Source organism: Staurois parvus, unplaced genomic scaffold (genome assembly GCF_062004578.1).
Source record: "Staurois parvus isolate SC_StPar_1 unplaced genomic scaffold, SC_StPar_1.0 ptg000513l, whole genome shotgun sequence".
NCBI lineage: Eukaryota > Metazoa > Chordata > Amphibia > Anura > Ranidae > Staurois > Staurois parvus.
The window spans coordinates 4069574-4083230 of NW_028318309.1; the positions used below are offsets into that span (position 1 = coordinate 4069574).

Below are 13657 nucleotides of genomic sequence, written 5' to 3' on the forward strand. Positions count from 1 at the left end.
CGTGGCCGTGATGACGTCAGATCCCAGGGTGCACTGCGACGCGTTTCAGAAAAAATTAGAAAGACTCATTTCCATCGCCAACCACCAATGGTGGGACAAATTCTTCCTCAATCAATATCTTACATACAAGATTACCCCTAGAGGCCTGAGAATCTTAAAGGCCTGCCCCTTCTTGGATCCTACAAACCACAAAAATTGGCAAAATCTCTCTGAATTTTGTACCACCAAGTGGATAGAAGTCATCATCTCCCAAAGAGAGAACAAATTCCAACAGCATACACATCACATCCAAATCATGTTACAAGAATTCCTAGACAGCGGACACAAATTACCCACACAGTGGCTAAAAACTCTAAAAAAGAACACCAAACATCAAGAGAACCTCATAGTATCAAACAAAATTGCCAAATTTAAAAGAGATCTAGATGACTATAACCACAATAGAGTTTTCACTTGGAAAAATCACAGCATCCCCGCCCTCATGGATTTAGTCCTCCCCCGCACATCTAGAACACCACAACAACATACCACACCACGACAACCCATCCCCCCTCTCATTCAAACACGATTCACCAAATCATATCCCACACAACACACCAATCACTTCAACCACAAAAGCTTGCATAATGAAGACACACCCAAGTCTCGCCCCAACACTAAAACACCTCCCAATAACACTTCCACAAACCAACAACAAAAAAACCCTATAAATATACCTCAGACCATCACCACCCCTATACCCATAACTGGTGACACCACACCTAATGGCACTCAGATTCCCATCACCCACACAAACACCCCTCAACCCATATCCCCATCCACCGATGCCCATACTGTCATCACCCTTGGCCTTCCGATTTCGAACAATCATCTTAACCCCACTCTCATTTCTGCTCACCACTCCCCCACCAACACCTCACCGTCTTTTTTAGGTCAAAATCCCCCCCACGGAAAAAGAAAACACACAGAGGCTGTAGGGGGGGACGAAATAAACACCGCAACACACACCAAACACAAACACCGCAAACTGTAAAAATCTTCAACTTATCCAACCATCAACTATCACAAACTGAAATCTCTCTGCTCAATCACGGTCTAAACTTTGCCCCAACCTCCCCACCCAACTTATTCACACTATTCAAAGACCTGAATAAATTTATACGCAATCTCACCTTAAAAAAAAAAACTCAGCCTACAGCCATTTCACCTGACACAGACAATATCAACCCCTCAACCCCATCTGACTCAGACGCCTTAGACATATTAGAACAATTATTTGCTGAGTCTCACCCTGATGATGGCCCACCTTTAGATTTTACACTCACTTCACAACTTTTATACCCCCCACCTGTGGCCCACACTACGCTCAGACCCAAATCAGTATTCAATCCCACACATTCTAAGGGCCCCTACCTGGAAAGTTTTTATAGAGTAGTCTACTCGGAATTCATCAAATTGTGCAATCCCAACCAGCACCATTCCGCCTCTAATCTACCAAACACTGTAAAAAAATCCATTACCACTTTATCAAACAATAAGGACATTATTATCAAGCCCGCCGATAAAGGCGGCGGCATTGTACTTCTTAATACCACTGACTACATAGACGAAGCCCTCAGACTCCTCTCAGACACATCCACGTATACCAAATTAACTAAAGACCCACTACCCGAATTCAAACAGGACGCACTACTACTAACGAACACAGCCTTACTTGATGGTGTCATCACCAAGCAGGAAGCCTCTTTTCTATCTAAAGACTTCTACAACACCCCGTATTTTTACTTTCTCCCCAAAGTACACAAAAATCCAAATAATCCACCAGGAAGACCAATCGTAGCGGCCACAGGGAGCATTACCAGCGGTTTCTCCCAATATATCGACCACTTCCTACAACCCCTTGCACAGGCTCAACACTCATATATCCGGGACAGCGGACACTTGCTAGAATTACTCCAAACATACTCCTGGGAACCCGACTATTGTTGGGTCTCGTTAGATGTCTGCTCCCTATACACCTCGATACCCCATGATGTAGGCATCACTGCCATCCAGCATTATCTATCCTTGGATCCATCACTCAACCCCAAACAATCTTCCTTTATAGTAGACGCCACCTCATTTTGCCTCAAACACAATTACTTCACATTCAACCACATTTTCTACTTACAAACTCAAGGTACAGCCATGGGAGCCAACTTTGCACCCTCATATGCCAACTTGACTATGAGTTTCTGGGAGGACAAACACATATGGCACAACAATCCCTTTGCCGCCCACATCATCTTTTACGGCCGTTACATAGATGACATTATCGTCATCTGGGATGGACCAATATCACACGTAGACCAGTTCGTAACCAATTGCAATTCAAATCCTTTTGGACTGTCCTTCACCTCCACTCACCACAAACATACTCTTGTATTCCTAGATCTCGAATTATACCATGACAATCTCCAAATATTAACAAAAAACCACTTCAAACCCGTATCTGGCAACTCATACCTCCACTTCAACAGCTGCCACCACCCCAAATGGATCCAAAATATACCTAAAGGACAATTCTGTCGTCTCAGACAAAACTGCACCACAGATTCAGATTACAATCTCCAGAGTGACATTCTAATAAAGAAATTCCTAGACAAAGGTTACCCACACAAGCTAGTAGATGAGGCCCACTCCTTCTACCACAAGGGTAGACCCCAAACACACAATAACACACAGCCTCCCAACCAGGTCAGATTTATAACCAAATTCCACAACAACTTTCACAAAATGGAGTCTATCATCAATAGACATTGGCCGATACTACTACAGGATCCACATTTAATAGACATCTTAGATAAAAAACCAAAATACACCTACCGCAAAGCCATCAACCTTAAAAACAAGATTGCCCCCAGCAAATACAACCCACCCACCAACACACTCAACACAATCTGCCTCATACCCATTGTCGGCATGTATAGATGCAACAAAGCGCTATGCAAAACTTGCCAATTCGTTAAACACGGACAAAAAAACTTCACCACAAAAGGAAAAACCTATTCATTCAAAGAATTTTACAACTGCTCCACTGATCATGTGATCTATTGTATATCCTGCCCTTGCGGCCTCCTATATGTGGGACGAACCATCAGACCCCTCCGCTCCAGGTTTGGCGAGCACAGACGTCTTATTGAAGATGGTAAAGACAAACATAGCGTCCCCCGCCACTTCCTTGAATATCACCAAAAATCCACTGATGGCCTACAAGTATGGGTCTTAGAATCCATACACAACAATCTCTCTGAGTCTGATCGTTTCAAAAAACTCTGTTCACAAGAAACATATTGGATATTTACATTAGATACATTGTCCCCAGGCGGACTCAACGAGGAATTAGACATTAACACTATACTATAAACACTACAATCTCCCATTCACAGCCACTCAACACTCACAGTGATACTTCCCCCCCCCCCCCTTTCTTTATAAAATTATTATTATTTTTTTTTTTAATCAAATTTTTTAATCAAATTTTTTATCGAATTTTTTTTTTTTTTTTTTTTAATCCAATTTTTAGTTTATTATTTATAACCTTTTGTTCATTATTTATATTTTATTCTATTTTTTACAATTTTTTACAATGTAATTTACTTTTTATAATGTCATCTGCATGTATTATTACCAATATGTTTATCATCTTGCAATCATGCTGTATCATCTTGCAATCATGCTGTATTACCACTAAATATCTGCTCACTACTGTTACATAATTGATGTGCCAGTGCTGCAAGGTGAACATTTTACCCCACTAATCTCCCAGAACATAATTTTTTTTTTTTTTTCTTTCGTCTTCCGTTTTCTTATTTATTACATCCTCTCTTTTTTCCATTTGGTTTCCTTTTACCCCCCAGTTAACATCCATGACTTTACACTATTCACCTGACAGCAATGGTCAATCACTGGTTAATTGGTTAATTGATCAATTAGACTCACGTTCCCTATATATTCACCCCTGTTCATCCACTTCCCCCTGCTTGAAAAAGGAGTGCACTTCCGCCTTCCACGGCCAGTGCATGCTCCGAAACGCGTCGCAGTGCACCCTGGGATCTGACGTCATCACGGCCACGCCGCCGCTACGTTCCAGCGTGCGTTCCATCCGGCTTTGAGGGAGGACGTGCATGAAGGCTGGCCTCACCGCTGTTCCCCCTCCAGCCACCACGCTGTTCCAGCCGAGAGCTGACCTCCCCACATCGCAGAGAGATGACGGCTCTTCACCCGGGTTACCACCCCACCGTTAACTATTGTTAACCACGGCTTTTATGCTTATGATTACTTCACACATGTGAGTGTTTCTACATTTAGACTTGAATTAAAAGACTTATTGCACTTAGAGGCGCTTCTCTCCTTTTTCTCATCTACAGAAGTTGCTACAGCTTATTTGGAAGCCTTGCCCTCAGTGCCACACGGAATCCTACGCTCTTCATACAGTAGCCACTAATACCACCATCACCCCAAGCTACCATTTCCCAGGACTTTGCAGTGTTTGCGCTGTTACAACCCTTCCTCATTTTTTCTACTACACTTAGAGGCACCTTCTTTCTATGTCTTTCTGCACTAGAGCTTTGCTTCCAACTCTCTGAAGAGCTGCCTCAGTGTCAGGAGTGTTCCCAATCCTCAATATCCATTCTGGCACCCTAGTGGCTACAGAGGCCTGGTTCCAGCAGGAGCTCTCTATTGACTATACACTTTGAAGAGTTAAGCTGCCTGTGGATAATGCCAAGTCAGCGGGTGACCATACTGTTCAGACAGTCTAAGGAGGTATGTCAACGCATAAAACAACATTTGAAACAGAACAATGTCCCCATATATCCCCTTTTCTACACCGTCCAGATCCTCAACATCACCAGTCCTATATTAGTATGACTTCATAAGATTTCAAGTTAAAATTGCAGAACCGCGAAACATCACGGATGTGGAAATCTGAACCCTTCCATCCGCCATGTACATTTGGAAGTGGGCGGTAAGGAGAGATTAAAACACCTATCAACCTCTTGTTTTTACTGCCCCTGTTGCCAATGTGAGCTACCCCTAGGACAGCCTATTCTGCTCCCCTTTTCTTATCACTGGCTGACATCACTGGATCAGGCATAGATCAGGCGTAGATAGGGACACAGAAGAAAGAGAAAGTAGCATCACTACTCTTGGCCAAAAAAACAAACAGCTAGGTGGAATCTCATAGGAGAGGGATATGAGGTGCCTATGATTAATGCCTAGTACACACGATGAGAAAATCAAAAGAAAAATACCGCTTTTGGGGCGATCATCCAATAATCTGATCATTAGTACACAGTTTTCGAGAGCCGATCACGGCAGTTCTTGCAAAATTATCTGAAGGGACAAGCACAATTTTTTTTCTCATATGATAACAGAATGAACGATTTTCTTTTAATCAGTACAGTATTCGTCCAAAGAAAATCGAGTGACCAAGACTGCGCATGCTCAGAAACAAAAGAATACATTACAAGTTGTATTCTGTCATACGAGAATTTTTGGAACTTTAGTAACCTCTTCATTTTTGATATGAGACTAGCATACAAAAACAAAATGGCTGATCCAATTCGTCCAATTTTCTCATCGTGTTTACGTGGCTTTGGAATATAATCCTTACTACATACGAATACTTTCATTTTATTTGATACACATTTGTGGCATTCATTGACTTAGAACATTTTTATTACTTTAATTAATGATTGAAGTTTCAAGAATTTGACCTCTTTTTTTTTTTTTAACCAAACCCCCGTAGTGAAACTTAGGACATGTGAAATAGAAGGTGATGGACCTGGTCAATGTGCTCTAGGATGGAATAATATTTCAAGGATTTGTCCCACTTGTTCCTGTGCTCATCAATATACATAAATGCAATGACTTTCTCTGGCACCTCTTCAATTATCCCTTCTCCGCGGTATCTGGAATTTCGGGAGACAAAGACATGTATGAATCAGAATGGATATGTGTCCAATACTCAACATCTTATTTGTTACATTGACTTCACACTATACCCGTAAAAAAAGAAAAAGAAGCCGGTGCCCATATAGTACATCACTGATATATGAATACCTTTCCGTCCTAAGGTTCTACTGGATCAGTGGAGGGTTTCTTGGTTCCTTTAGTTCCTCCTCACCACAACCTTCTGGGTTATATTTTCTTGTTGGTTCCCAAGTCCTACACCAGTACTTGTCAAAAGTCTTGATATGGGGGCCCTCAAGTGCAGCCTTCAACATCACCAAGGGGCTGCACATAAAATTCAGTGAATATTCAGTGTCAGAGAAAGCAAACACACCACGTGATATGGCCAAAGACAATGGACGTGATACAAGAAATGGTCAGAGACTGTGGGAATGGTATAGGAGATGTCAGACACTGCAGACATGATACAAGAGATGGTCAGAGACTGCAGGCATGACACAAGAGATGGTCAGAGACAGCTGACATGGTATAAGAGATGCTCAGAGACTGCGGACATGATACAAGAGATGGGCAGAGACTACGGACATGATACAAGAGATGGTCAGAGACTATGGACGTGATACAAGAGATGGTCAGAGACTGCAGACATGATACAAAAGAAGATCATCAGAGATGAAGACATGCCAAAAGAGATGGTCAAAGACTATGGATATGATACAAGTGACGGTCAGAGACTGAAGACATGATACAAGAGACAGTCAAAGACTATGGACATGATACAAGAGATGGTCAGAGACTGCAGACATTAAACAGAAGATTGTTAGAGACTGCAGACACACTACTAGAGATGGTCAGAGACTGCAGACATGATACAAGAGATGGTCAGAGACTGCAGACATGATACAAGAGATGGTCAGAGACTGCAGACATGATACAAGAGATGGTCAGAGACTGCGGACATGAAACAGGAGATGGTCAGAGAATGCGGACATAAAACAGAGACGGTCAGAGAATGCAGATATACTACAAGAGATGGTCAGAGACTGCAGATATGATACAAGAGATGGTCAAAGACTGCGGACATGATACAAGAGATGGTCAGAGACTGCGGACATGATACAAGAGATGGTCAGAGACTGCGGACATGATACAAGAGATGGTCAGAGACTGCGGACATGATACAAGAGATGGTCAAAGACTGCAGATATGATACAAGAGATGGTCAAAGACTGCAGATATGATACAAGAGATGGTCAAAGACTGCGGACATGATACATGAGATGGTCAGAGACTGCGGACATGATACAAGAGATGGTCAAAGACTGCGGACATGATACAAGAGATGGTCAGAGACTGCAGACATGCTGTATGAGACTGTCAGAGACTGTGAACATGCTACAGGAGCTGTTGGAGATTGGGAACATGCTTCAGGAGACATATGAGATGGTAGATTCACAACTATAGCAGGACAATCGGGGAAAAAACAGATTTGTATCAGCAGGGGCACTGTAGGCTGCACAAAAAATTGCCAAAGGGCTGCAGGGCCGCAGGTTGGGCACCAGGGCCATACACCATACAAGCCATGGTTTCCATACACTGATGATGGCCAACAAGCCTGAAACAGTTGTCTGTAGTTTGGAATAAGTGATCCTTGGGAAGAATCCTCCTCACTTTCTGTCCTTGAGAAGCAATAGGAAGTGAGAGGAAATCTCTAAAAATTTATAGGAACTTCCCTCTTCTTTGATTTTGCACCACACAGGGATTCATTTCAAGACTAACTCCGGTAATTGCATTAGTACTGTTATTACCTTACACACATCACAGGCCAGGCCAGGATCACTCCGGCCTCCCCTTCAGTCTTGCCCAGTTGTACAGGCTCTTGTCCTGGACTGAAATGGCTTACTCTGATTTCTCTGAACACTGTGAGCTTCTCACCATGTGCATTAGAAGCTGCAGCAAGTCAGACAGAGGCCGCCTTATTTACCTACTGAAGAACATCCAGCATCTTCTAGCTCTTTCCTCCCCAGTCTTGCTTTGCCTGGTCTGTCCTTTATATTCATGGGATTTCAGCTCTTTCAACCACAAAGGTGTAGCATGACTTGAGGGTACTACTTTGGGCAGTCAGTAGGCAGGTGTAGTTAGCCACTTTGCCACTAGATGGCTCCACCCAAGCAACAATAGAACCACCTCCAGCAAAAATGGCCCCCTGCAATAAGATACCACCCCAGCAACAATAGATCCACCACAGCAACAATAGACTCCCAGAAGCAAAACCTGATCTCCAAGCTGCCAGTATCAATATACCTCTCCCTCAACAATACTGTAGACCCCCCAACAGCCACTATTGACCCCCCCAGCAACAATAGACACCCATGCAAAATTAGATCCCCTCCAGCAATAATAGATCCCCCAACAGCCAGCATCAACAAACTCTCCAGCATACCACAGCACAAACTCTCCAGCATACCACAGCACCCCTTGCCATTATATACATTCAGTGCTGGAGTTGCTAGAACTGCGTTCCTCCACATTCCTGCTGGAAAAAAGCCCTAGTAATGGTAATCAGCGACTTATATTGGGACTGTGATAGTGTGGCGGGCAATCTGGCGCCAGCTAGATGCTGGCTGTGAGGGACACTAACTGACTGACATCAATAGCAATACTAATACAGTGATCAGTGCTAATACTGTACACTGTCACTATACTAATGGCACTGGTTGGAAAGGGGTTAACATCTAGGGGCAATCAAAGGGATAACTGTGTGCCTAACTATGTGTAATATGTGCTGCTTTTACTAATAGATGTGGCAAAAAACAACAACTCTGTCTACAGAGCCCTGTGTTATTAGTAAGCATGGGGCTCTGTGCTATGATTCGCTACAGCCGATCAGCAGGTCCAGGCCATAAATCATTGGACTGGAACTACTGTCAAACTTGTGCTGTAGCGAATCACAGCGCAGATCAAGCAGGGGGCTTGTGCACGCCCTATACCTGGAAATGCTGGATCATGTACATAAAAGTACAGGGCAGCCTGGAAGTGGTCATAAATGAACAGGAGCCTTCTGGCCCCTCCTTCCAGCCTTGATCTGCCTACATTGCATAAAGAAGCACAGAAACCCAGTGATATCATCACATGGTCTAAAATGAGATATGCAAAGAAAACGGAAAGGTTTGGTTTAGAAATCTTGTTTGAATGTTGATGAGGGGGAAAGAAGGAGCCAGGGAAGACAAAATATAAGCAATACGAACTTCAATATTCTCTGACCATACCTCTGGTTGTCATTACTTACATATTTCCTGAGTATTCATTGGATGGTTTCCATGAAACAATGAGATCTTTCTAGAAGGAACACACAATCCACATTAGACATTATTTTCTAGGGAAAAAGACGTATTTTACTCATCAGGACGATCTGAACTCACGGTGGATTTGGCCGGTTTCCAGCCCGAATTATCCTCATGATAGGATAAAACCTTCTGGGAGACCTCATCCGATATCTTCTTATAATCCATTCTGGAATCTTAAAAATATAGGAAACATGTAATAGACGGTTCAGGAACACTAAACACCATTTACATACAGTATAAACCGACTAACGTGACCTAGGCATAGTTACAGAAACGCTACACTTACCCTCGGTTCACACCTATGTGGCCATGCGGGCCGCGTCTTGCACGGGCACGAGAGACGTTCATTTGAATGGACTCCCGTGCCCCGTGACACGCAGCCCGCATGGGAACCTCGGTCCCCAGTATGGTTGCGTTTTCCAGTGCAGGCGGCGTGCCATTAGAACTAATAGCATCCGCCCACAGGTCCGCATTCCTCTGTGCGGGTGGTGGGGCTGCACGGATTTTCGTGCGGATCTGCAGCGGCACCACCCGCACTGATGTGCACCGAGGGTAAGGACCCTTTGTGGTTCCTCTTCCCCAGCATGTTATAGCCTGGTGAATCAAAGCCAGAAAGAAGCAGCATAAACAATATATAAATATAATTATTATACAGGATTTATATAGCGCCAACAATTCGCTCAGCGCTTTACAATATAACAGGAAACAATACAGCAACAAGACAGTTCAATACAAGAGGGATTCGAGGGCCCTGATCCTTGGAGCTTACAATCTAAGAGGGAGGGGCTAGTGGTACAAAAGGTAGTAACTGTGGGGGATGGACTGGTTGGAAGAGTAGAAGATTCCGTTATTAGCTGAAGGCAGGATAGGCTTCCCTGAAGAGATAGGTTTTCAGAGATCGCCTAAAAGTGAGCAGAGAAGGCGATAGTCTGATAAATTGGGGTAGAGAGTTCCAAAGGATGGGGGAAGCTCTGGAGAAATCCTGAGCCGAGCATGAGAGGAGGAGACAAGGGATCTAGAGAGCAGGAGGTCATGGGAGAAGCAGAGAGGACGGTTTGGGTGATATTTGGAGACAATTTCGGTGATGTATTTTGGGGCAGAGTTATAAATGGCTTTATATAAACCCACGAGCACTTAAATAACATTGGAATATCAACTCAAAATAGAAAAAAATGGGGTAAAAACAAAAGGCCGCCCACACCTACACATACTCATATGAACATGCTACATAACAACAATCACATAATAACAGTGTCACGCTTTTCTCATACCACAATAAAATGTGACTTCAAATAATATTCCCGATATCAGTGAACTGGTGAAAAATACTGCAAATAATATACAAAAATCTGTTCAGTCAATCCTCATTCATAATCCTTCAAAATAAAAATCTTTTCCATCAATATTCCGTATCTTCTTTCATATACAGTGCACCTCCACCATCCATGACACCAGCTGTGCCCTCACCAGGAATATGTGACCTCACAACTAAGTTTGGACAAAAATATAACTTGTGTCCGCTAGGTGGACATGTAGTGATGGCGTGACATTGACCAAAATCCTCCTTCCATGTTGGTTCAGCTCTCAGGCCGGTTCTTCGCCAGTCTTCGGGTCCCTGGCACCCCCATCTTGACTTTGGGAAGCCGGCAGTGACTTCTTGCTGCTTCACAGCCGGCTCCCCACTGCACAAAAGTAAGATGAGCTGCACTTTCTGAACAGACCTGCAGCCTCCTGGGAGGTATGACAAGTCCCAGAAGGTTGTGGGCAGGGAGGGAAGGGCCAAACTCTTCAAGCAAAAGTGGGAGTGGCTACCTGCCAGAAATAGGTACCCACTCCAAAAAAAAAAAGTTTACATTAATGACAGAGGAGGGAGGGGGGACTTCTGATTTTAAAGTGTTTGTAAATCTCAGACATGAAATATGAGCAAAGCATATCCCTCCATAGTGTGTGCTTGCCTCAATTCAGAGCACTAAGACTACTTTCACACTGATCCATGGCAAATACACATATGTGTTCTTGCTGCGTTCTTACCATGTTTTTGCGGTGCGATTTTCAAAGGATATGTGACTCAAAAACAGCACTAAAAACACAACACAGATGTGTTTTTTAACCCCTTGGCGCCGGCGCCTTCCAGCCCTTTAAGGGTTTCAGAAGCCGGGAGGCGAGGCGGGGTTTAGGGTCACGTGACCGCCGTGATTTGCCATCATGGCAGTCACATGATCGGGAAAGGTCCCGATCGAAAGAGGAGATCGGGATCTTTCCGCGAGTACCGGACATGTGTGCTGGGAGCACGCGCTCTCAGCACATATGTTTTTTTAATTGCACACAAATGTGCGGCTGCTCGGCGTTTAGGCCTAGACACCGGGAGGCCTCACATTTGTGTGCGGCCGGCGTGAAGAGGTTAATGTGTTTTCTGCTGCGTTTTCCATTGATTTCAATAGTGAGGTGTGTTTTTGGTGCATTTTTTTACCACACCAAAAATACAGCAAGCAGGACTTAGAAAAACGCACAGGACCTGCAACAAATCAGTGTAGAGTTCCAAAGGATTACATGGTCACAAGTTTTTCTTCTTTTAACGCAAAATTGAAAAAACAATGGATCAGTGTGAAAGCAGACTACGTGTCATTTCTGTCTGTTGCCTCTTTCCTCTGCTATCAGCAGGAGTCATTTCTGATAGATTTTCCTGAAACCAAGAGAAAAATAGTGACAGTGGAGGGATCTCCAGTACACAGCTTGAGATTGACAGCCTCAGCTCTGTTCCTGTGTGCTGTGCGAGGAGGTGTGTCCCTTCCCTCCAATCAGCTCCCACAGTTGAGTGTAATTTCAGCTCCCCACACCCTGCTTTCTGAAAGCTCAGACAATCTGTATAAATTGCACACTTTGAAAGGATGTAGAGGAGATAAGGCTGCCAATAAACAGGTACAACTTATGTAGGAGGATTTGTTTCATCTCTGTGTATCACCTGAGGCCAGTCACGTCACTGGGTATATGGAAGGGGTTACAACCACTTTGATTGAGCGAGACATTAGGCAAAAAAAATTCAATCCAATCATTTTCATGAATCAAGCATCGAACGTTCAGTTTTATCTCTCTGTTTATATTATTTATTTATTTCAGGTACTTATATAGCGCCGTCAGTTTACTCAGCACTTTACATATATATTGTACATTCACATCAGTCCCTAACCCTCAAGGGGCGTACAATCTAAGGTCCCTAACTCACATTCATACATACACATACTAGGGCCAATTTAAGCAGGATCCAACTACCAGCATGTCTTTGGAGTGTGGGAGGAAACTGGTGTACTTGGAGAAAACCCACGCAGGCACATTGAGAACATGCAAACTCCAGGCAGGTGATGACATGGCTGGGATTCGAACCAACGACCCTAGTACTGCCAGGCGGAAGTGCTAACCATATAGCCACTGTGCTGTCATATTGGTGTGACATGTATTTATGGCCAACATTTGACAGCTGTTGGTGGAAGACATTTCATCTTGGGCAAAATAGTTACCAGGGCAAATAGAGAGGGTAAATCTTCTCAGTGGGGACAGAGACAGGGCTGTAACACTTAGGCCCCATCCACGGTAGGCATTTAGCCTTGGTATGCAAGGCTCTGGGGTTTAGGTGTGCACAGACGGCACTTCTTGCAGTCATCACTGGGCACATACTGCCCTATACCTTAGTGACATTTGGTGCACCGTCCAGCCGCTGCAGCCGTCAGCCTCTCATAGAGATTGCTAGGCTGCCATCAGCAGGGCTGGACGGTGTACGCCGGAGCCTCATGCACCACGTCTAAACACCCAGAGTGCACGGGGCTTTACTCTATCCCAAAAACATTTTCTATCTTTACATACACTTTAACCACTTCAATACCGGGCACTTATACCCCCTTCCTGCCCAGGCCAATTTTCAGCTTTCAGCTCTGTCGCAATTTGAGTGACAATTGCGCCATCATGCAACACTGCATCCATATGAAATTTTTAGCATTGTTTTCACACAAATAGAGCTTTATTTTGGTGGTATGTACTCTCCGCTGGGTGTTTTATTTTTTGCGCTATAAACAAAAAAAGAGCAACAATTTTGAAATAAAAAAAAAAATGTCTTTGTTTCGATTATAAAATTTTGCAAACAGGTAATTTTTCTCCCTCACTGATGTGTGTTGATGAGGCTGCACTGATAGGCAGCACTGGTGGGCACTGATAGGCGGCAGTGATGAGGTGGCACCGATAGGCAGCACTGATATGCAACAATGATGGGCACTGATAGGTGGCACTGATAGGTAGCACTGAAAAACGGCACTGATGAGCTGGCACTTATATGCGGCACTGATGGGCACTGATAGGTGGCATTG

General features: G+C 43.8%; 1 protein-coding gene across 1 annotated transcript in view; it reads right to left on the minus strand.

Annotated features, from left to right (window-relative positions):
- The window catches only part of LOC149451859 (stAR-related lipid transfer protein 6-like), a 53449-nt gene that overhangs the window by 27774 nt on the left and 12018 nt on the right, over positions 1-13657 (minus strand). Inside the window, exons 2-4 of the mRNA XM_089690098.1 lie at positions 9378-9475; positions 9245-9294; positions 5828-5954 (exon numbers count right to left, since the gene is read on the minus strand). Of these exons, the coding sequence (XP_089546224.1) occupies positions 5828-5954; positions 9245-9294; positions 9378-9467 (267 nt within the window). The 5' untranslated portion in view covers positions 9468-9475. The remainder of the gene's footprint in view (positions 1-5827; positions 5955-9244; positions 9295-9377; positions 9476-13657) is intronic.